The sequence below is a fragment of the Micromys minutus genome, assembly GCF_963924665.1.
Source record: "Micromys minutus genome assembly, chromosome: 25".
NCBI classification, from domain to species: Eukaryota; Metazoa; Chordata; class Mammalia; order Rodentia; family Muridae; genus Micromys; species Micromys minutus.
The window spans coordinates 21,583,483-21,608,884 of record NC_137960.1 but is presented as its reverse complement, the minus strand read 5'-3'; the positions used below and the strand labels follow the sequence as shown (position 1 = coordinate 21,608,884).

At 45.0% G+C, this 25,402-nt stretch overlaps 1 protein-coding gene across 1 annotated transcript in view; it reads right to left on the bottom strand.

The window, feature by feature from the left end:
• Window positions 1-25,402, bottom strand: part of MYPN (myopalladin) — an 81,737-nt gene that overhangs the window by 38,153 nt on the left and 18,182 nt on the right. Inside the window, exons 3-6 of the mRNA XM_080938437.1 lie at window positions 10,715-10,890; window positions 8,874-8,925; window positions 5,584-5,695; window positions 4,303-4,374 (exon numbers count right to left, since the gene is read on the bottom strand). Of these exons, the coding sequence (XP_080794563.1) occupies window positions 4,303-4,374; window positions 5,584-5,695; window positions 8,874-8,925; window positions 10,715-10,890 (412 nt within the window). The remainder of the gene's footprint in view (window positions 1-4,302; window positions 4,375-5,583; window positions 5,696-8,873; window positions 8,926-10,714; window positions 10,891-25,402) is intronic.

Below are 25,402 nucleotides of genomic sequence, written 5' to 3'. Positions count from 1 at the left end.
TGATGATCCACATCTTTAATCCCGGCCAGCTATTGGGAAGCCCAGGCAGGCCAGCCTGGTCTACAGAGCAAGTTCCAGGACAACCAGGGCTACACAGAGAAACCTGGTCTCGAAATCCAGCACACACACACACACAAATAAAAATTTAAAAATGAAGATAAGCATTTTGTATCATCAGGGAAAAAGAAGTTAAGTAAAACAGTACTCCCTCATCAGGGCTTTTAAAAATAAGATGTTGTCTTGCCATAATTAGCAAAGAAATGCTTTGTTGGGCTGTATAGAGGATGAGTCCCAGGAGCTCAGAGGTAAACTGAGACTGAAAATTCTGGACTGATGTATGCAAATCACCTGCTATCCGTTGCTCAGCCGGGTAATTCCATCCTTGGTAACTGTGACTCAGAAATTCGCTAATGACACTGGCAGTGACTGTGACCTCAATCCTGCCCTCACTGACGGAAACTAACTACGCAAGCACACTGGGGCTGATAAATCTGGAATTTGAACCCCAGCCTATCCTGGTGCCCCATGTCCCTGGGCAATCCTGATCCCATTTATGGAGGCAAAAGCCTACCTACATCCAGTGGTCAGAAAAAGCCTCCTTGTAGCTCCCATCTCTGGACCAAGAGCTGATTTCCTCCAGCATGCTAGCATTTTTAGACTTCACCGCATCTAATGATCAATTCATCCTCCCATTTTATGTCAAAGGCACTGTATCTGCCACCCAGAACATCTAATCAGAAAGAGTCAACCAGAGTTACCCCAGAAAAAGCAGTTAAAATAGATGCTAGGAGTGACCTTGAAAATTAAATATAAAGAATTAATATTAAAGGGTCCTCTCTTTTCTACCCCTCTCTGTCCACCCTCCTCCAGTCCCCATGATAAGTGTTTAACCCAGGGCTTTGTGCTGGCTAGGCAAGTACCTAACCACTGAACTACACCCTGAACCCAGATTTTTAAGGGGAAAAAAGAAAGAAAGAAAGAAATCTAGCTTTTGGAATTTAGCTTTTGAGAAAGGATCTTTCTATGTAGTCCAGGCTGGCCTTGAACAGCCTCTCGCTGTCTCAGCCTCCTGACTGTTAGGATTATAGGCTTGCATCATTGTCCTGGATTACACCTTTGTAATCTTCTATCTGAACATTACACTTAGCTTTCAGGAGAAATAAACAGTGCTGCTTGTGCTGAATGTACAAGGCATGTGCTCTGAGCGGTGGAAGTCTTAGCCCACCTAAGCTTTGAAATCGGGTGGTGATGGGTGCTGAGAAGGGAAAGGCAGGAGACTATTGGGACCAGATGTTGTGTAGCTGGTGGTGTAGCTACTTTTGAAGAGTCAGAACTGAATGAACATGACACATAGCTTTATTTCTGTGTCCCTCTTATGCTATACCTTAAGACTATACGACTTAGCAGTGTCAATAGGAGACGACAAGAACAGGTTTACTGATACACACTTATATACATGTACACATACATGAATATACAAATACATACACACACATATAGAGACATATACACATACATACACATACATCACACATACACATATACACATGAATATACAAATACATACATATACACATACACAGAGACACACAGAGACATATACACACCTGCACATATACACACATACACAAATGAATATACAAATACATACATATACACATACACAGAAACATACATATATACATACACACATACACACAGAGACATATACACTTCTGCACATATATACACACACATCACACATACACATATACACATACACATATATACATACAGAGACATATATGCACATATACACATACACACCCATACACACACACACACACACACACACACACACATGAGTCCATCCACAATTCTTCTTCGGAGTCTTATATCTACTAAATCATGAATGACATGGTGTTCTCCTACATCCAATCCTTCACAATAGTAAGGCTGAAACACCAGAGACAGAATATTAAATGAATCTTTAAAAACAAGCCAGATACCTTATTCACATAAGGAAATGTGTCTAACTGACATGGAAATGGGTAGATAGGGCTCACTCTAGACTCAATGATCAGTTTTGGGAAGCCATCTTGGATCTCATCTGATATGGTGGCATTCCCCTGCTGGGACAGTTGTGGATCTATCTAGCAAGGGTTATCAGTACTGCTAGGAAAGACCACATTTGCCATTTTTCTTAAACCGGGGCTTCCTCATCTTGGGCACTCTAGAATTATCTGGGGCTAGATAATTCTTTTCTAAAAGACAGGGGCTGGCACCCCGTACACTCACTGTAGGGTGCTTTCCAGTATTCCCCGTGCCACTAGCATGGCCCACTCATATGACAACCAAAAGTGTTTCCCGACATTACTAATGACCCTTGGAAAACAAAAGTACCCACAATGGATAGCCATATTTCTTTTAGAATAAAAATCTTCTTCGGCCTACATGCACTCTTCATACTAAGAAGAATATGCTGGAAGCACATTTAGTTTTCAAAAAAAAAAAAAAAATCTGATGCGATTTATTTTTCACCTTTGAATTCCTTGTCTTGGGCAATGGTGCATGTTGCAATCTCAGTGTTAGAACTAGGAAACCTGATTCCTAATCCTACCATTAACCAGTCCTGCAACACTGGCTGAATTGTAGTTTAATCTCTCTGACCCTCCCTTAGCTTTTCTCCTTGTAAACGAAAACCTCTGACTGAATTTTCAAGTTCAAAATACAGAGACTGTGTGATTTAGTTTGACGATTCCACAGTCGTTAATACCACGGAACAGAAGAGCAAGCTCTGTGTCCTAAACCAGGCTTCATGTTAAATCTAAGATCACTTAGCTCTGCTTCCTTGAGCACCAAAGGCAATTCCCTAACCAGATTCTCCTGAGAAATAATCCAGCTCTAGAATAACAAGAGGCCAGAACCCTGTCACGTGATCTCCCCGTCACGTGATCTCCAGGGTGCCTGGTTAACAGCCTTCAGAATGGTCATAAAGGTCAGTGCGGTTAGCAGTGAGTACATTTCCCTTACTACAGAAAGTGTCGTTAGAAATCAGGGACTTAGGATGATGTGGAACTGTATCATCTACAGCCCGAGCAGCAACATGCTTAAGTCTTACGGTCACTTCTGTGATACGTATCTTACCAGTGATTCTCCGTCTGTGAGACTGCAGTGATAGGGAAAACAAAGAGAACGTGAAAGACTATTACCAGAAATGGATGGAAGAGCAGGCCTGACAAAGCAATGGCGGCCGTTCAACAAGGAAGGATACCCGCAGCTCCATTCTCTGCTCCTCCTCCTGCAGGGGCCACGGCCCCACCAGTCTCCAGGGTCCTCCACGCCCTGGCACGCTGCCTGCATCCCACATGATAGGCCCTCCCATAATGTCAACGGGGGCCCTCCTCCTCCCGGGATGAGGCTCATGGGACCTGCTGTAGGAGCAAGGCCATCAATGGGAGGTCACATCCCCGTGATGCCGGGGCCTCCCCCGCCTATCCTATGACGGTGGCCGCTCTGCCTGGTGTGACTCAGCCAGATAAGAGCAGAAGGTTCTTTATCGGTTTTGTGTTTCTTGTTCTGTTTCACCAGGAGATTGCTGGGCTGAGCCCAAGGTTTTTTTTTTTTTTTTTTTTTTTTTTTGTTTTGTTTTGTTTTGGTTTGGTTTGGTTTGGTTTGTTTGTTTTGTTTTGTTTTTTCCCCTAACCGCATGACAAGGAAAATTTCCCCGTTTCTAACAGAATAGTTTTGAAAGGGAGAAGTGAAATTAAAAAAAAAAAGGTGCAGTTTTCACTGGCAGTGTAAAAGGAGGAGGAGGAGGAGGAGAAGGAGGAAGAGGAGGAAGAGGAGGAGGAGGAGAAGGGGGAGAAGAAGAAGAAGAAGAAAAGGAGGAGGAGGAGAAGGAGGCAAAGAAGAAGGAGGAGGAGAAATCTGAGACTTGGACTTGGAGATGGGCTGGGGTATAGCTTGGCGCTTGCCTAGCACAAACAAGGGCCTGAGTTCAATTCCTAGCAATGAATAAATTGGGTGTAACCTCAGTGCTCAAGAGGTTGAGGTAAAAAGAACCAAAAGTTCCAGGTCACCTTAAATTACATAGCAAGCTCAAGGCCAGTCTGGGACATGTGTGATCCTATCTTAAAAAACTAAAATAAAAACAGTGAGCCTAGGTCTGACTGTAATGCCACGGAAACCTCTGAAACACAAAATACCTTAAGTTGTACACTGTACTCCCAAAAGACAAATCCTGACATAAACTCTGCTGGTCGTAGGTCCCTTGTCTGGGCTCCATGGTGTTTAGAGGCCTGACAAATCTTACTTTATTACCTTTGTAAACACTGGTGCAGCAATGATGGGCTTCCCGTTCAGGCCTTGCAGGTAGTTGGTAGGACTCTGACACTGTTAGAGAGAATCAGCAACACAGTCACTGTTACCATAGTTACTGAGGATAGACCTAAAGAGAACAAATCTACAGGCTTCATCCCATAGCATTAACCTCAAGCCAAAGGGCTTTGTTTTCTAAATGCAGGAATCATAGACTTGAGAGTGTAGACCCAGATCTATTGCATTTTTTTCTCAGGGCAGGCTGGCTGTAAAAAACACTCCCCCAGCTCTCTGTAGGTCTGGGTGGGTAGCCTGGTCCTGAAGCGGGCTCATCAAGTCCCTGGGGCTACACAGAGCACAATTTAAAGTCCAATGTATTTGGATTCAAAGTTGACTTCTGCATTAATTGAAGAGGTTAGGCCAGTAATCCCGAATATTTTTTTAAGTTGTAGATCAATACATTAAAATATATTTATTTAGATCATCATTAACATGCAGCAGATACACTTAAAAATATAATTTCATGTTTTAACATATATGCATAGATAAATATTTTTATATATGAATAGAAGACGCCTGGAAGTCTGCCCAAGCAACTATTACTGTTCACTGGAGATTTATCTGTGGAACAGGGGTGCAGAATTAGAATACTGACTAAAGCTGGTATTTTAAAAAAGATTTTATTTTAGTTTTAGTAATGTGTATAGGTCTACATCACTTTTTGTACCAGTATCTGTAGAAGCCAAAAGAGGCAGCTGGATCCCCAGAAGCTGGAATTACAGTTGGTTATGAGCCCAAAGTACATCCTAGGGACTGAATCAGGTCCTCTGCATGGGCAATACTTACTCTTAACCACTGAGCCATTTCTCCTGCTCTGCTTAAAGTTTTTACTTAATCTGCTTCTAGACACTGGGTGTTTTCTAATAAACATTATCACCAACTTGAGAGACGTCTTTATTATTTTCCTAAAACAACAACAAACCCAGCCACTTCCTGCTGGTCTTAAGTAAGGAGAATCATTCCAAGTTCCACTCAGGAAAGGTAAGATGTACGCTCATTGGTTCCCATATGACTGGCACTTTTGTATGAAACGGGGCTGTCAGTTCATAAAAGAGACACATGCCAAGTGGCTCTTTTCCTGTGTTCTCCCAAAGAGTTGGAGACTAGGTTCCCAGAGCCATGAGCTCATGCAGCAGAAGAACAAAGTGATTATCTTAATGACAGATTACACGAGGGACGCTCGAGGCGGTCATGGTCACTTGTGTTTGACCTAGAATCTTGTACCTGCTGGATGGTGGACACTCTGGGCTGGGCGGCCAAAGGCTGGGCTTGTGCTGCTGGAGGAATGGCTGCAGAGGTGGTGGGAGGTGAGGACGACTCGTTTGGCTTCTGGATTCTGAGAAATTATTAAAATATAGATTATAAGCCCGTGAAAAGTCTCCTGGCAAAAGCATTGGTGTCAGCACAGCTCTCAGTTGGACATCGTGAGACTGACAATGTTCTACAAGCGTTCGCCTGCGCTCCATTGCTATAGACTCTGTTGGGCAATGCACACGGGAAGGCGGCTTCCTTAGTCTCGGATTCCTTACATGGGGCACAGCCGGCAAGTCAGAAGTATCAAGCGACCTGAGGCTCGCACGTGATGGACACAGTGCACAGGAGAGAATTGTTAAAGATTTATTTTGCTGTCACCGTCTCTGTTTCTTTCTGGCTTTTCACTGTGTGAGTCAGGTTGGTCTTGAAGCTACAGAGACTTGCCTCTGCCTCTCTGCTGGAATTAAAGGTCTACACCACTACACCTGGCTCTCTCTCTCTCTCTCTCTCTCTCTCTCTCCTCTCTCTCTCCTCTCTCTCTCTCTCCCTCTCCCTTTCTGTCTCCTCTGTCTTTCTGCTGACTTTGAACTGGCTATGTAGCTGAGGAGGACCTTGGACTTCTGATCCTTCTACACTGACCTTCTAGATGCTCAAATTAGAGGCATGAGCCCCCACACCTGTTTTATGTGGTGATGGGAATCAAATCCAGGGCTTTGTGCACACTGGGCAAGTGGCTCCTTCTCTTCCCATCTCAAGCAAGAAAATAAGGGGGGTGGGGAAGAGGCCAGGCTTTATAAATCTTTATTTCTGAGATTTGCCCTGGCAAAAATAAAAATATCGTAAAGTCAACAAGCCCTCCAAATATTTACAAGTTCAAGAGATTTGAACTCTTGAAAAGGATGCCAGCGGAAAATTAGTTTTGTGAGGAAGATAGAGGCCTGGAGATCTGGCCAGAGGACCTGACAAGAGAAAGAGCCTAAGGCAGAGGGGAAGGCTCTGGGTGAAGGAGCCCTGGGAAACAGGAAGCACTGTGCTTAAAGAGCTTCTCCTGATCTTGAAGATGAGGCTCTCACCTATGGCCCATGAGAACAGGTAACCACTGACTACTGACAGTGGACCCCTCTTTCTTTAGTCTGCATTTTGCTTCTCAGCATCTTCACCTCTAAAACGGGTAAATAATCGTTTGGCTGGCAAAGCTCTTAGGAAGGTTAAAGAAGGTAACTCCGACGACGGATCTCTGTGAGTTCCAGGTCAGCCTAGTCTACAGAGTGAGTTCCAGGAAATCAGGGATGAACATGGAAACCTTGTCTTAAAGAAAAACCAAGGGGTGTGATGGGGACTCAAGAGGAAGGTTGGTACACCCCTCGATCTTTCCTCTCACACTAAAGAGATGGGGGCCATGTGTTAGCATGAGACGAAGCAGAAATCCGGGTCTGGCCACCTTAGACCCACGGTGGACCGTGCTGGTACCGAGGACACTGAGACCCCTGTGGACCAGACACATCTTTATTTGCATGTAAATATGAGATTAATATCTGCGTTGTTTAGGTCACAGTTTGCTCTCTGTTCTATACAACCGAAGCCAAAATCTTTGCTGTAACAAGTACACTTAAGGCAAATGGGTAAGTGTGGTCTCTCTCGCTTACTGAAACTTGCAGACCAAAGCTTGTACCCATTAGCCTTTGTAGAAGGATCCAGGGGCCCCAAGAGAAGAAGGATGAGTGTGGATTTGAGGACAAGTTCATTATGAACCAGGGAGAGAGAACCTTGAGACAGGGTGTCAAGGATGAGTCGGAATCTTCACAGCGGGAAATTGCACAAGGTGGGAATGCCATGTTGTTTGAGTGAGATGCCAGCCTCCAGGAAAGGCTGAGGCAGGCTCTGTCTCTGCTGCCAATCAAAGTTGATACTCTCCTGAACTAGGCTCTGTATAGAAACCATGTGAAGATTTTTTAAAAAATGTTATTTGTTTCCTGTTTGTTTGTTTTTTTTTTCAACAAAGCAAAGATAAGACCAGAATGATCTGAGAGCAACTGCTACCACCTCCAAGTCTCTAAAAGAGAAAGAAGGGTGAGGTCTGAGAGGAAGACCTTGAAGGAGGTGATGGCATACACATACAAGACTGAGGACTGGGGACCGAGGCCTTGAGAAAGATGCTAGGAAGGGGTGAAAGGTCAAAGAGGCATCCCTTCCTTACTAATGTTCATACAAGAGCTATGGGCACATAATTGCAAGGATAGATGTATAAAGAGTTTGAGTGATAAAATGTGATTTCTTCCCTCTGTATTCTCCTCTGTAGGGAGGGCAGGATGTGCTCCCCAGATCTGTGCAGGTTTTCTTGATCTCTCCTCCCTTGACCAGCAGCAGTCAAGCCCAAGCTGGTTCGGCTTATGAAAGTGTGGTGTATTGTCCTGCAGCTGTTTGTATTTTGATGCTAATTCCACTTCCCCCTAGAAGGGCTGCCTAGTATTACTCAAGTGACTTCATCAGAACCTTCTTCCCATTTTAATTTGTAAGGGAAGGGATGATGGAGAGAGAGGGTCTGGGGAGGAGGAGAAGAGGTGGAAGAAGATGGAGCTGGAAGTTCTAAGGGATCTCATAGCTGGGGAACAGAGTAGTATAGTGGTAGATCTGCCCAATCTAGGCACGCAGCTTTTATTCATATTAACTGAGTTGTGTTTTCATTGAACAGGCTTATTCAGGTTGAAGCGGTTACCACAACACGAATGGTCCTGTACTTTATTACTCTAGGAATTTCTTACCCTACTTCCTCTACATGTCCCTCTATAAGACCTTAAATCTTGTATAGGCAGGAAGCCTGTGACTCTTCTAGGTGTCCACTGAATCTAATGCAGTACCTGGGCCATAGCAGGGGATCAATCAAAGTTATAAAAAAACAATAACTAGATTGATAAAACTTTAGTCAGTGCCACTGGTTAGCATAAAGGCTATCACTTGCCGGAACATTTATATTGTCTGACACTCATAGCAATCCTCCTGTCTCAGCACAGGAATGAATTTGAATCTGGAAAGATTAAAATTAATCTGGTGGGCAGGATGTAAGCAAAAATAAATGGAGTCTTCCCCAAATCTGCACACACACACACACACACACACACACACACACACACACACACACACACATACACGTTTTCTTGAAATGTCAGGCTCTACCATGGAAGCACATCCTTCAAGCACTAAGACATTAAATAGGAGTTCTCTTGGGGTCTGAGGACTCATGTTTAGGCTGTTAGAATTACCGATTCATCTCTTCTTTGTTGGGGTCCCCTTCTGAGTCAGAGGAAGAGATTCCTGGGGAAAGGACAACAAGAGACAGGATTTTAAGGTTGATCATTTACTAAACAAACTCGTAGGCATTGGAAGACCTAAAAAAGAAATTTAGACTTAGGAAGGAACCTAGTGGTTTCTCACACGAACATCCAATCTGGCAAAGGAGGAAAGTACGCCCTAAGAAGCCAAAGGAGCGGTTCAGGGCTATGCGCCTAGTGAGCGTTACAGTGCTACAATTCAAATAAACTGGGCGGTGTTCGGAATCCCAGAATGTAAAACACCTGCTAAAGTCTTGGGACTGCCAGGGCAGTCTTTGCAGGCACTCCAATGTGTTCACAAATCCTCGCAGAGTGGGCGAAAGAGGGCATCATTCCGGATTCCAAACACTGTAGGTGTAGGTGGGCTCTTCCGTCCTGTCCTAATAGTAACAAGTCATCCTTTATCTTGGGGGTGGGAGCCTTCCAGGTCCAGATGCCAGTGTGGAAAAACACACCAACAGCAATGCAATCTCAGTTCTCCTACCACACGCCTAGATTGCCTTCTCGAGATGGCAGACTCCAGGAATATACTGTAGAGCTAAACCTGGAGGTCTTTACTCTGCTCCAAAACCTCGAGGCTAAAAATGCCAGGCACATTCCTGCCAGTGTACTGACTCACTGGATGCTCGTCAGATAGTCAATATGTGCTTAGTTCTGTGGAAATTCCAAAGAGATGTAAATAAGGAGGAATGAGACCACTTTGGCCTTGGTGAAGGAGTGTTTGTTCCATGATCACCAGGAACAAACAGCAGGGTATTTGTATAATACTTAAGGTATTCAATAGGCAAGAAAGGGGAGCAGAGAATAGTGGCCCAGATCAAACCCAGAGGACATCCAGGGATGACAAGTTGATTTCTCCTCTAACGTTACTCCTGCTGAAACCACCTTCCTTCCCAAGCTTCACCAGAGTTCTGCACCTGACTCCCAAAGGCAGATAGGGACCCACTATGCCTATCTAACAGGAATCACGTTATGCCACACTTCTCCTCAGAACCTTCCAGAATTTCCTGTGTTATTCAAAAGCAAAGCCCTTGAAGTGACGGATCAGGGAGTGACGGATAGGATCTGCTCACCTGCCTCCCTGCGCCTCAACCTCACCTCAAACTTCAGGCTTCATTTCTGTTGCTTTCCTTGCTTGCACTACTCTGGCCACATTAGCTCAACTCTTCCAATTTTGTTTAACTTGGTTTTGTTTGTTATTTTTACTATTGTTATTAGAGGGTGTGTGTGGTGTCTGCGGGTGCACTGCCTGTATGTGTCTCTGTGGTGTGTGTATGTGTGTGTGTGTGTGTGTGTGTGTTGTGTAGGCTCTGGATTTTTATTCACTGAGGCATCTGGTCGACCCAACACTGGCTCATTTCTACCTCAAGACGGGCGCCCTCTTACCTCTGAGTTACCACACTCGCCGATTTTTCTACCTAGGTGATTTTTCCCCCCTTGGCTCTCCTGTGGCCACCAGGTTTTCCCTCAAATGTCACCTGGCTAGTGAGGTCTTTATCAGTCACTAAAATTACAGCTGACTCACACACAATTCCTATTCATCCCCACCCCCCCCCATTTCTTCTGCAGTGTTGTGTATTTATCTAGGTTTCTCTCATTTGTTGGGAGTTTCTCCCATTATAAAGGAAATTCATCAGCACATCATCTGAAGAGCTTTGTCTGTTTGGTTCATGGTTATCATCTCCAGTGTCTAGATGTGTAGAACAGCCCCCCATGTTTACTTAATTACAGATAATTAGAACATGTCATGCTCCGAAAGCATGTAGCTTTACCTTCTATGTAGATCTCAGCGGAAGTTGAATCCGTCCCATAGATGTTGGAAGCAAAGCATGAGTATCGTCCTGTGTCCTCTTCGAAGGCTTCGGCGATGGTCAGTGAGTGAAGGTTTCCGGCCTGCACAATGTGGATGTCTGGAGAGTTTTCAAGCTCCTTGCCTTCACAATACCACCTGCGAGGACAAAAATATCGTCAGCAGTCACAACCGGAAACCGGACAGTCGTGGGGTGGGTGGGATGTACCTGTAGTCCCACCACTCGGGAGGTGGAGGGGACAGAGTCGGAGGTTCAAGGTCATCCTAGGCTGTCTGGTGAAGTGGAGGTCAGCCTGAGTTACAGGACACCCTGCCTCAAAACGACGACAACAAAAACCAAACCAAACCAAACACATACGACTGAATGATACCAAAGGCGCAATTGCAGAGATGGCCCCAGCGCGTTCCAGAGAGGGAGACCCACAAGCTTGAGACAGAATGTGAAGTAAACCGGTTTTGGTTTGGTGTTAGTTGATTGTACCAACGAGAAGAGCTGGCGATATTCGAGCCACACTAGTATTTTACTCCGGGAACGGGAATGACTCCTGCGGAAAACCACACTGGCGATCTGGCTCGGAGGTTAAGAGCTAGGAGAGAAGCCTGAATCCGGTTCCAAGCATGGAGCTCACAACGGCTGGGGATCCTGGCTCCCAGGTGCTCTCTGTCCTCCAGGATGCTACCCTGCAAACTCGCACATGTACACCAATGATCAGTATGTCTTCTAACTCCACCTTAAAAAAAAATTATCGTATGTCATGAAGGTTCTGGTTGCACATGGTCTTGTCCGAGTCACTGTTTGAAGTTCTGTTAATTTCACTGGAGTGTCAACCTTCGATTTTTGTCTCCATGGGGATAGTCCGCCTCATCGAGGACGGTACCTTCTGCACTCCTGAGGCATCTGCAGAGCTCAGCACAGCTCTGACTACTTTCTCCTTTGGCATCTTTTGTCACCCCTCAGGATCAAGCGTACCTCCACCCCCAAATCTGCTTTCCCAGCCCTGACTGAGTCTCTCCTCTCCCTCCCTCCACTTCTGTCTCAGCCACATTGACCTTTCCATTCTGTGAGTATGTAGTACATCGAGCCCTTCTCTACCACGGATATTTATTTGTTTGTTTTTGGTTTTTTTCATCGATAGGGGGTCTTATTAGACTTGTAAAAAACTTACCCATGGGGGAGCATGCCTGCCACAGCATGCTATTGGAGGTCAGGGGACAGCCTGTGGGAGTCCGTTCTCTCCTTCCACCATGTGGATCCCAGGAATTGAACTCAGGTCACCAGACCTGGTGACAGGTGCCTTTACCCTCTGAGTCATCTTCCTCCGGGACCTTGGCATGGAGCCTTACTAGATATCCCAGTTTGGCTTGCAATTTGTTATGTTGCCCAGGCTGACCTTGGATTTTTGTCCTGCCTCCACCATCTGACTGCTGGGATTACATGTATGTACTCCTACATCCGGCTTCACTGTGGGATTTTCGTGATTCCCTAAAATCAGCTGCCCCAGATCTTCACAAAGATACGTCTCTTAGGGCTTGGTCTGGTATGGTGTATACAAATGTTATAGTCTGTACCCCAAGATCTGGTTGCCCCCAGAGGAGAGAATTCTCATACACACCAGCCTTGGTTATAGAAGCCTTGCTCCTCAATTTAAAGTTCATTGGTTAATAAAATGTTAGAACCTACGACTGGGCAATTGAGAGAGAAAGGTGGAACTTGGGGATCGAGTGAGGGGCCTCAGGAGAGACCAGAAGAAGAAGGAGGAAGGAGCCTGGGGAGAGGATAAGGTCACCAGGAGGCCAGACGGATCAGGAGCACATGGCCAGGAGAAATGGACCCTGGGAGTGACCCAGGTGAAACTCAGACAGCAAGTAACAAGAAACCTGTGGCTGGAATATAAATTATAATAGCTCACAACCTGCCCAATCTAAGCTTACAGCTTGTAAATAAAACACAAGGTTTTTGTGTCTTTTATACAGGCTCACTAGAATAATAACTAGTTTTTACATACGTCTCACTCAGTGAGATCACTGCTCAAATCACTTTCTAGAAGCATCCCAGACCTTTCCCCAGGATGGCTTCCTTATAGTCACTCTGACATACTAACCCAGGCATTAGTTACTTTTGAGTAGCAATGACTAAGCCGTGACCTTGGCTAACAACACAAAGGAGAAAGGGTTTACCTTGGCTCACAGTTTCAGGGGGGTTTAGTCCTTGCTTACGTTATGGCAGCAGGACCAGGAATCAGGAGGGGCCTTTCACTTTATGATGGACAGCAAGCAGGCACCAGGTGCCACCTCCTAAGCCACTCCCAACAGTCCACCTCTTCCAACTGAGTCTACCTCGTAAAGTTCCTAATCTTCCAACGTGGCACCAGGAAACAGATGACATTATAAACCCATGGGGACATTTATATCCAAACCACAGCATGCTCATCCGTCACCCTCTCAGCATCTCTAACTAGTTGAGATCATGTAAACTTACTTGGTCACTGTCTGTCCCCCTTCCCTATGTTGTAAAGCCCACAAGCAGACCTCATCTGTCAGAGCTAGCATCACAATCCCGTCACGCACAGCCGTGCCTTGGCATGTACCGGTATTCGGAACAAAAGGGTGGATGGATGAACTTGTCAAATGAGCAAACGAAATGATGTAGAACGTTCATGGTTGATGCTTTGTGGGCGTTTGTTTGCCTCATCAGATTCACTGCCCGTCTCTGAGCAGCTGTCATAGGACCCGAGACTGCCAAGACCGGCTCCCATAGCTCCTGGGGCACACAGCTAACCCAGACTGTGAGGAGTGACTGTGAATGAACCTGGAACACCGGGGCTTCTGATCAAACACTGTGTATTAAGCATCCTCGTCACTTTCCATTTAAAACACCCAGAAAATGAAACTAAAAAGATCTTTCTTGTTTGTTTTTGCTCCGGCACAGGAGTGTTGGGACAGAGTATTTTGAAGTCAATGCAAGTTTTAAAATTGGTTAAGCAGACGAGGACCACCTTGAATTCCCCATCCCTTTGACCCCACATCCTAAATGCTGAGATGACAGAATAAAAGAACTTTCTAAAGGTGCAAAGCCACAAGAGCTAAAGGAACCTGAAGAAAAATGAGAGCAGACGCTAGCCTCCAGGCGCTGCGAGATGTGCAAATCCAGCATTTCCCTGGGGCTGTCAGCGAAGGATGCCTTGATGCAGCCAGATCCCAGAAAGCCGGGTCATGGAAACGGGAGATTGCGGACAGCAGGGCAGAGGACATGGAATGTAAATCGGGAAAAGGTTACAAGTTTGGGAAATGAGCCTCTACTCTTGGTCCCTGCCTCTTGGCTGAGGAGTCAGCCATTGTCCCAGAAGGGCTGAACTACAGGGTGAGCAAGCAGAGGTTCAAGAGGGAACGAAGGGCTTCAGGAGGGGGGTTCTCTAGAGAAACCCGAAGGGCTTAACCTCACAGACCAGGCGGTTTTGAAGTTTCACAAACCGATGGCAAAATCAAGTCAAATTTGTTTCATGTTCAAACAAATACCGACAAAGAAGCCATTTCCAATAGACGGCCTTGTGGCTCACACCTTTAGTCCCAGCACCCGGGAGGCAGAGGCAGGCGGGTCTCTTGAGTTCGAGACCGGCCTGGTCTACAGAGTGGCTTCCAGTTCAGCCAGGGCTACACAAAGAAACCCCGTCTCCAACCCTGCCCCTTGCAAAAAGAAACCACCATCAAGAACCCTGTAATAAATGTCTTCAAAAAGAAGAAACTGCTTTATGTTTCTTAAGTAGTTATGCTTTAATACAGCTGAGGATTCCATGGAGCAGGGGTGGGTACCCTACCTGCAGGGGTGGGGTACTCTATTTGCATTGAGAATGCACAGAATTTTTGGGGTTATTTTTCCAACAATATGCAAGAACAACTATTAGTATAGCATTTATTACATTAGGCATTTTCTTATTAATGTGTTCAACTTTTTATTACATTTGTTTTTGTGTGTGCCCCATAGCATGTGTGGAGGTCAGAGGACAATTTGTGGGAGTTGGGTTTTTTTTCTTCCACTATGAGAGGGCTCCTCAGGGATTTTTTTTTTTTTTTTTTTTTTTTTAAGACAGGTTTCTCTGTGTAACCCTGGCTATCCTGGAACTGGCTCTGTAGACAAGGCTGACCTCAAACTCAGGGATTTGACTGCCTCTCCCTCCTAAGTGCTGAGATTAAAGGTATGGGCCATGTTTGTTTATTCTTTTAAATGTTTCACATGTGAAAATTGCTTCAGTGTCAACTTTGTATTTTTAAGATTTATTTATTACATATACATACACTGTAGCTGTCCTCAGACACACCAGAAGAGGGCATCAGATTTTATTACAGATGGCTGTGAGCCACCATGTGGTTGCTGGGATTTGAACTCAGGACCTCTGGAAGGGCAGTCAGTGCTCTTAACTGCTGAGCTGTCTTTCCAGCCCAGGCCATGTATTTTTACCCATTTTATATTTAAGTATATAAAATATATTTGATGTATATTAAATATATTATATAAAGATATATTTTAATCATTGATTGATTGATCTATTTATTTGACACAGGGTCTCGCTGTGTATTCTAGCTAGTTTGGAATTCACAATGTAGACAAGGCTGCCTTCAGATTCACAGAGATCTGCCTGACTCTGATTCCCAAGGGCTAGGATTAAAGGTATGTGTGCCACTGTGAACTTTTAAGTTATTGACCAGAGTCATGGGTGTGACTGTGGCCTCTCCGAACACATGGGACAATGCACTTTGTTCTGGCCCGTTCTTCCTCTACCATGCCACCCTTCATCTCTGCCATAGGTCCTTCCCACCCCTCCTCCTTTGTCGCACATCACAGGTCTGTTCGCCTCTCTTTCCTCTCCAACCCCAAAGTTGTAATCTCTCCCACGTTGACTAGACACAGTGTAAAGGGACGGTCTGGGGTCACAGCTAGGTGACCCGGCAACTGCCTCCCACACAAGAGGCCTTAGTCCTAGACCCAAGCACCATGACTTGAAAGAGAATATATAGAACACTATGCACCAATTATACGAAATCAGCAAGTTAAATACATGGCTTTATATAGGGGACTCAAGCATGATAGATGTTGGCATCCACAGGGGACTTCGGGTAACAGTGGGGTGCTACATAAAGAAGAACCACCCCCCATCCGGCTGGAGAGTGACAGACACTGTCCTAGTAACAAGCAACTCGCCACTAAGTAGTTTTTGATATGACAATACGTTGAGGCGGCATAAAAGGAAAGAAGTAGGGGTGCTAGTTTAATGCAGGGGTGCTGCTACGTCCAGCAGATGGACATCAACAGAAGACAGCTTACGCTAGCGTACGTTCAGTGACTGCTTCAGAAGTATAACGCTGAATCAACGGCTCTCACTTTCTGCGAGGACAAAAGTGAGATTTTCTGCCCTTTGTATTCGCATTTACCCTGAAACCGCAGACGCCACAGCTCAGAGTGCTTCAGCCCCGTTAGCAGACGCATGCCATAGAGCTGGCTACGGGGCCGGCCCACCACACCCACAGAGAACAGATTTTGGCAAAGCAGCAAAAATCATTACTTTTTATCAGCTCCCCTCCCCCTTTGTAGGGAGCGTCTCACTATGCCTTCTAGGCTTGCCCGGAACTCACTGTGTAGCCCAGGCTACCTTCTTCCTCCCTCCCAGGTACTGGAATGAAAGGGGTAGGGCGAGACACCCGGCAGCTTTTAATTAAATCTTAACCTCGAGTCTATGTTTTTTTAATATTCTGGGTGGCGGAGTGGGATTTGGTATAAGGGACTCTGCTGCATGAGGAAGGTCTTCGTGCTGTGCTGTTCTCGAACTGAAAGTAAAATTGTTTGGTTCGTGATACGATCTTTTAACTTGGAATTTAACTTGAAACCCGTCAGACGGGATATGGACACTCAGAGCTGGGTCACAAATCAAAGGGAGCAAGTTAGTTATCTCAAGTAAAAGCAACGGACAGTATTCGTTGCTGTTGGATTAAAAAATGTCTCTTCTGGAAGAAGCCAGAAAACTTCTGTGCCTCCCACAGTGAGTTTAGGTTTTTTATGATCTTAAAGTTTTGGTTATTTTTTTTTAAAAAATGAAATCAATGATTTTCAATTGTTTTTGGAAGATCTGAATTCTTCTTTTCCCAGGTGACAAATGGAAGATACTGTCCGGGTGGTGTTCAAAATGACCCGCAGGGTTTTAGCAATGGGGGAGGGGGGACAAAAATTTTTTGGTAGGGTTCAGGTTTCCCCCTGAGGCTCACCTTTGGGAAGCTGTGAGCTGAGAGGCTTCTGTTTCCATTCCCCGTCAGTACTGATACCTCAGTGCTAGGTGACTTCAGCCCCAACAGCACATTGCAATACAGCACAGAAGCAAAGCCACACATGTGCATACGACATATATCACACATACATATCACACAACACTTACTAAATAAAGTACTGCCACTCTTCTGGCTAAGGTTTTTTTTTTTTTTTTTTTTTTTTTTTTTTTGATTCGGAAATTTTTAAATCAAAATTTTTAGAGTGACTTGTTTATTATTATTATTATTATCATCATCATCATCATCATCATCATCATCATCATTATTATTATTATGTGAATATTTGGAACATTCTGCACTTTTCATCTCTAACATGATATGTAATTATAACTCATGTAAACAAGATTTCTAGGCTGGAGACAGCAAGCTCGGTGATGGAGCGCTTGTTCAGCACAGGAAGGGAAGAAAGGGGTGGAGGGAGGGGAGGGGCAGGAGGGGGTGGAGACAACCAAAAGCCTTCTTTTGAGCCTCAGTGATCTTTAAGATTGTGAAGGGGGACTAAGAACAAAAACATTGAGCTCAGTCAGAGACCCAGAGAGAAACAAACAGGAAACTGTAAGAAGAATGGAAAGTACTCTACTCTAATATGTGTGTGTGTGTTTTTTTTTCCGGTAGTGTCCTGGCTGACATGGAACTCACTTTATCAAAACCAGGCTGGCCTCAGAGTCTCAGGAAACCATCTGTCTCTGCTTCAGGGGTGCTGGGATCAAGAGGTGTGCCACCATGTCCTGGCCGGTATTTCAGTGTCTGAATTTAGATTTTATGTGTATTGGTGATTTGGTTGCATGTATGTCTGTGTACCAAGTGTGTGCCTGGTGCTCACAGAGATATGTATATGCCTGGTGCTCACAGAGGGTGATGCATCCCCTGGGACTAGTGTTACCGACGGTCGTGAGCTTCTAGGTGGGCTCTGGAATTTAGCTCAGGACTTGTAGAAGAGTATATAGCGCTCTAAGCCACTTAGCTATCTTTCTAGTGTCTGCATTTGAATTATTAAACAATGCATCTGGGAGGGTGGTTTATTTTATGTTTTCTAAAACAAATATAAGTAGTTGTTTTTAAATGAATAAATGCCTTCCTTTATGTAAACATTATAGGATTGTCTCAGTTCCTTAGGTAAGCTTTCTCCTCTTTACCAGATGAAAATGGAACCATCTCCGGTAAATTGGATACCCAGAGGGTAGTGGGTGGGGTGGGGTGTGTGTGTGTGTGTGTGTGTGTGTGTGTGTAGGTTCACATGCTTGAGCCCTTAGTCAGAAGCACTGTAAACGTTTACTCAGCCCTACTCAGCTAGGACTAAGGAACAGGCCTTTTATCTCTGGCTTTCACACTGAGGCCCAATCAGAAACCAGATTCCCAGGTTGCCTTCTGAAAGGCTCCTAACCCTACCTGGCACCCTGAAGCCACCTGAGGGTGGGAGAGAGACATCTGACCATGTTAGGGAAATGCTCTCAGAGAGATGACCTCCCCTACTCCAGGCTTCCAGAATGCCAATGCCTATGACAGTCACAGTAGGGCAGGAGATGCCCAGCATGATTCATAGATCAGAAGAAATGAGTCACCAGGTTGGGGAGACAGACAGGGCAGATCCAAGCCTACCTTTTTTATATGCCAGAGTCACCGGCCAAACCTGCTGATTTGGCCAATGATCAAGCCATGGAAGGAAGACATCAAGAAACATGTTTTCCAGATTTTTTTTTTTTTTTTTTTTTTTTTTTTTTTTTTTTTTTTGGCTGCCCATCATTACATTCTGTTAGTTACAAGTGCAACTCAAATATGACCTGGATAAATATTGTGACTTGTCATCTCAGCACATTAACAAGTTCTAAGTATAATTTGAATATGCTGTTCTGACTCACCCATCTTAGTGCTCGTTGAGAGAGTGCTTGCTCGGAGTCCTCCCTTAACCCTGCCACAGTCGTCCCAAAGTCCCTTTCTGCTATCCTGGTCCTAAAGATTGATTTGCAGGTTTATGTGTTTAACCTCTCTTTCCCCTACAGGTTCTGATGACCACAAGAGCTCTCAAGGACGAGAAGCTGTGCTGTATTGTAAAACAATTTATATTCTCCTTTTAAAACTGTTTGTGTGCTGGGTAGTGGTGGAACACACACACACACACACACACACACACACACACACACACTTTTGATCCCAGCACTCAGGAAGTAGAGGCAGGCGGATCTCTGAGTTTGAAGCCAGCCTGGTCTACAGAGTTCCAGGAGAGGCAAGACTACTGTCCTATCTCACAAAACCAAAGCCCTGTCTTAAAAACAAGAAGAAAAAAAACGCACATGAGCTCTCTCAGGTGAGCTGGTTGATAATTTAAGAGAAGCACAAACAAGTAGCTGTCACGGATAAACACACTGACCCTGCCCCTTACCACTAATGTAAATTTTTATAGAACAAAGGAGATTCTTCTGGGCAACAAGGAGAAAGCAATCCCTCAACAAGAAGGTAGTTCCTAACCCTGGGCTGACCTGGGATTCAGAAGTCCCCATTCCCTGTCTCCTCCCAGGTGCTGGGATCAGGGTTTTATAGATCCCAAGCTGGCCTCAAACTCCCCATAGTGAGAATGACCTTGAATTTCTGACCCTCCTACCTCGACCTCCTGAATTCGTCTACTAGGGCTTTGTGCCTACAAAGCAAACACTTTACCAGCTGAACTTCATCCCCTAAATTAGTACATTTTAAAGAGTAAATAAATTACTTGGCTCACTTGCCCAAAACTTTAATTGCTTCTACCTAGAAAAGCTTCCTTTTCTTCAAGCCAACGCCTTTATGGCTAAGTCACTACACGACCCGCGTATTTATTAAGGTTATCCTTTATTATCCATTCTCCTTCCCAGAATGTAGTATTTTGGGAACGTAACTTTCCTTAAAGGACCCCTGGGTCCCTGAAATATTTCCTGATACGTAGCGAGGGCCTTTAATTTTTATTGGAGGAGCAGACAGATTTTCAGGTTTCCCTCTCATCAATTTGATGTGTTGAAGTCTGTTTAAAAGTATAGTTTATTCCTTCATTTGTCTGCTAGGTTGGTGAGAATGTATGTGCGTTTATGTACTTGCAAAGGTGAAGGCCAGAGGCCAATATTGGGTGTCTTACTCAGTTACTCTCTATCTTCTGTTTGTTTGTATGACATTTTGTTTGTTTCCCACTGGCCAGAAACACACAGATTTGATTTGGGTGGTCTAGCGTGCACCAGAGCTCCGCCCTAGTCATGCCCTACTGCGTGCTCCGGTGCCTAAGTGCAGAGGAGCTAAAAACTCAAGCCCTCGGTCTTGTACAACAAGCATTTTACCAAGCGAGCCCTTCCCGGACCCTGCTAAGTTACGTCTTCTAGAATGCACTCTTTTGTCTGCTCCCCGGGGAGCCGGGTCGGTGTTGATTTTCCTGAGCGGTTTGAAACCCTTGCCTGGTCAGGACTCTCGGCTCTGATTACGGGAGACAATAGTTTCTGGTGATTGCTGGGGAGGTAGCCGTGATTTCAGCTAGGCGAACACTGTGTTCCAGAAGTGCCTCAACCCTCCTGGCTATTGTTAGCTATCTGGGCCACTGCCCAGGGCCATTGCCCGGGTTCCTCCAGAACATACTTGCTGCGTTGGCTCCTGTATTCAGGGCTGTGCGAAAGTGGGAAGCCCTGACCCACACCGCTGCTTTAAATGTACTCCCTAGGTCGCTGACTGCCTGAGTCCTCTTCTAGCCACTGGGTCTTGCCCGTCTGTGTCTGGAGCATGCGCAGAAGAGTTCCTAGGACCTATCCCCATTTCTCTGAGATATGATTTGGATTTAGGTTTTCCTTGTCAATCAGGGTTCATATTATTTAAGATGTCAGTGAAGTTTTAGATTTTTTACAGGACCCTTCCAAGGTCTTTATTGTATATTCTGTATATATTACTATATTATTCAGGAGGTTGGATTGTTTATCTTAAAGAGGACGCCTCTGGTTTATAGGTACATCAAGACTCACAAACTAGTATCTGTCTTTCATATGGGATCTGTACCTTTTAGGGAATTTCTGAAAGTCTCGAATTTGAGGCTGGTGATGTAGCTTGATTTAAAGTCTTGCCTAGTATGCATGAGGTTCTGGGTTGGATCCCCAGCACCGAAGAAACCAGATTGGAGGTCCACAGGTGTAACCCCAAAGTCTGGAGCTGGAGATGGCAGAAGCAGACGGATCTCTAGCTACAGAGTAAGTCTGAGGCGATCCTGAGAGGAGAGATCCTGTCTTAGATCTCAGCTGTTCTTCATAGTTTGTAAATTAAGTTTTGGGCGGGGTTGGGGGGCTGGAAGGGAGGGCAGACACATGTCCTCAGTCTTCCCACTTTGATATGATGCCCCTTTCACCTTGTTGTGGTTTGAAATGCTTGGCCCAGGGAGTGGTACTATTAGGAGTTGAGGCCTTGTTGGAGTAGGTGTGTCACTGTGAATGTGGGTTTTAAGACCCTTATCTTAGTTGCCTGGAAGCCAGTCTTCTAGCAGCCTTCAGATAAAGATGTAGAACTCTCAGCTCCTCCTGCACCATGCCCGCCTGGATGTTAATGGACTGAACCTCTGAACCTGTAAGCCAGCCCCAAGTAAATGTTGTTCTTTATAAGATTTGCTTTGGTTATGGTGTCTGTTCACAGCAGTAAAACCCTCAGACACCTCTAATGTACATGCTGTGCCTTTTACCCTTTCAATTCTCCTGAGGTCACACTACTATTAAGTATTACATAGTATCAATATTTATAAGTTAATAATAATATAACTTCATTAATAATATTTAACTCATGATACTTTGCATTTTGCTATTTGCCTCTGAATTGCATTCAGTGTAGCCCACAATATATTCCATCTTTTTCAAAAGAGTTTTACTTATCAAATTTCAAGACAGGGTTTGTGTAGCTCAGGCTAGCTTCTAACTCTAAATCCTCCTGCCTTAGATTCCAGAGTGCCCAGTTCAGTTTGACCTACTCCTCCTCAGGGCAACTCCTCTTTTTTTTTTTTTTTGTCCCCATTTTTCTCTCACCATTTGGGATGCATCTTCCCAAAGGGATGTATGGCTGCATCACCTGTCCATAAAAAAACCCCATGGCCTATAGGAGGGACATCCGGTAGGAGAGAGGATTCTGGGAGAGAGCCAGGCACAGGCAGATTGGTCCCAGAACAAGAAGAAGGATAGACGCATTGAACTTGGGAAGAGGTAACCGGCCACAAGGCAAAGCTTAGATGAGAATAAGTGGGTTATTAAGTTATGATCTCACTGGGGAACCAGCCGAGGATATTTGGCCAGGGTATTTGTTTATATATTTTGAGTCTTACAGTCGGTATTCCGGGAGCCTGGGGCCAGGAGGAAAAACACTCATGAGGAGCCAGTTTTCTTATTGACCCCAAAATGTGTGTATTAGTGTTTCTTTATAACACTGACTAAATAGGGGCCATAGGATGATGATGATGATGATGATGATGATGGACTGGAGGCCCCTGTCAAAGGGGCAAACCGCAGAGAGTCCCAAGGATGACTCCAGTGGCATGAATTAAGCATCACCCTTGGGGTTTGGGGCAATTCTTTTGTGACAAAAGTAGGAGAGGGAAAACTGAAGTTGATCTTATACTTGAACCAAAAAAAAAAAAAATGTGAAAGTTCTAAACCAAATGCCAATAAACTGAGTCCAGAGACATGTCAAAAAGATTATAGATCATGACCAAGTTATGTGTATCTCAAAATCCCCGGGTTTCTCGTGACATTATAAACCCAATATTCTTTGCTATATTAACAGGGCAATGCTGGAAGAAATTGATCTCCATGGGAGAAAAAAGTTTTAAATTCTATTTTTTTTTTAGCTTAGGCTTGGACAATGGCTCAGCGGATGAAGTGCTTTGTGCTTCCTGTCTAAGTAGGAGAGACAGAGTCTAGCTCTCCAGCAATGACACGGTAGACGGATAAACGTTCCTATACACACACACACTATACACACACACACACACACACACACACACACAAAGATGATCTCTCCCCATGGATGAGTGTCCCGTGTCCCCACACACAGATGAACATCCTCTCTCTCTCTCTCTCTCTCTCTCTCTCTCTCTCTCTCTCTCTCACACACACACACACACACACACACAGATGAATGTCCCCCCCACGAATGAACCACACCCACATATGGATGAACATACACACACACACACACACACACACACACACACACACACACGGATGATCGTGCCCCCCACAAGTAAATGTTTCCCCCCCACATACTGATGAACGTCCCCCTGCACACATGGATAAATGTCCCTGCTCCCACAAACAGATGAATGCCCCCCACACACACACAGATGATCTCTCCCCACGGATGAACGTCCCGTGCCCCCACACACAGATGAACATCCCCTCCCTCACACACACACACAGAAGGATGAATGTCCCTCCCCCACACACACACTCTACATCTCTCTCTCTTACATTTTTTTTTTCTCTTTATTGAAATACAAGCTCTCCCAGTCCCCGTGCTGGCCTGAAACTCCTGCCCTTACCCCTAAAGTATGGTGATGTAGGTATGTGCCATGACGCCGGGCTGGAGTTTTAAAGAATTAAACTTCCTAGAGGACAGGACTTGTAACAAAATCCCACATCATGTTGCTCAGGTCAGAAATAAGACCAGGCACAAAGGGCCACCACCTGTCATCAACCGTAGAAAGGAACATACAGGACAGGCAAGAGAGGAGGAGCCTGGGGACAGAGTCTCTAGGCCAAACTCCCGTCGCCTCACAGTGGTTCCCAAATGAGAATGTTTGGAGCACTCAGCAAGGCCGGGAAAGTCAACTTTATTTCTACACACGCTACACACGCCACGTCATTTTAAAAAAAACGACATCCTTTATGGTTGCATGTGAATAAAGGTCACCGAAGATTTGGCGAGAGCTGCAGAAATGACTTTAAATCTTTACTGAGATAAATAATGGGGCCCGAGAGGGAGCTTGGTGGAGGGACACAAGGCTTGGATTTCCTGTCACAGGAGCACAGGCTCCCCTGTAATCCTAGTACTTAAGAGACTGAGCAGGGGGTCAGAGGAGGAAGGCCAGCCTGGGAGTTCTCTGTCAGTGGGAACCACAAAACCCTGTTTCATAAAACCTAAAGCCAAACCCAAACAAAACAAATTTGCTACAGAATGCCTTGGGAAATGGAAAAATCCACCATAAACCCCGTCCCTTCTTTTTTTTTGTTTTTGTTTTTGTTTTTGTTTTTGAGACAGAGTTTAACTAAACAGCCCAGGCTGACCTTAAACCAACTCTGTAGTTTGGGAAGGTCTCAAAGTCACGATCCTTCTGCTTCACCCTCTTGAGTAGCTGGCATGACAGTCAGCTAACGTTCAGACTTTTAAAAAAGTCTTAGAAAAAGAAAAGAACAAACAGTTCAACAGAAAAATAAGAACATCCAGGGCCAGCAAGACGGCTCTGGAGTACAGGTGCTTGCTGCCAAGCCTGATGACCCTAGTTCGATCCCAGGAACCCCCATGCAGGAGGAACAGAGAGAACTGACCCCTGAAAGTTGTCCTCCAAGCTCCATACTCACACCATGGCATGTATACACACTAGATAACAAATAAATGGAATTTCTTATACAAACAGCTGAATAACATGTGACAGAGCTTCGTACCCATTTCACTGGCTAAACTGGTGAGGTCGATATTGGCAACGATGCAGAATAACGGGAGCCCTTGCATTATCTCTGTGGGAACGCAAGTCAGGGCAATTCTTTGGGGAGACAATTTGCTGCTCTTATGAGGTTGATGTTATACAGGCGGTTGCCTACAGTCCCGTCCCGACCCACGTTAATGAGACAAGTAAAACACATTCGCTAGGATATACTGGAAGCATATACTATTATCAATGTGGGGAAGGACACTGACGCAGATCAGACGTACGCGGGGAATGCATGCACACAACAGTCTATCCATGAACTGATGATATACTACACAGTGTGAACATGGGTTAAGCCACGTCTTGTACAAAGAATACAGACATACTAATTCCACTCATCTTACATTTTTACATGGCAGACTGACCTATACACTTAATGTTTTTTAAATGAATACTTAAACACTGTGTATGGGGGGTGCGTGCACATCACGGTGTGCATATTGCAGCCAGAAGAGGACAATCTGCTGTAGTCAGCTCTCTCTCCACCGCCTGGGCTCCGCTGATCAAATTCAGGTTGTCAGCCTTGGCGGCAAGCATCTTCACCTGCCGAGCCATCTCGCTGGCCCTTCCCCTTTTTCCTTTTAAACCTACGCACTGCTAAGAACCACCGATTATCGATTATCGACAGGTTACCAGCAGCTTGTTAAAATA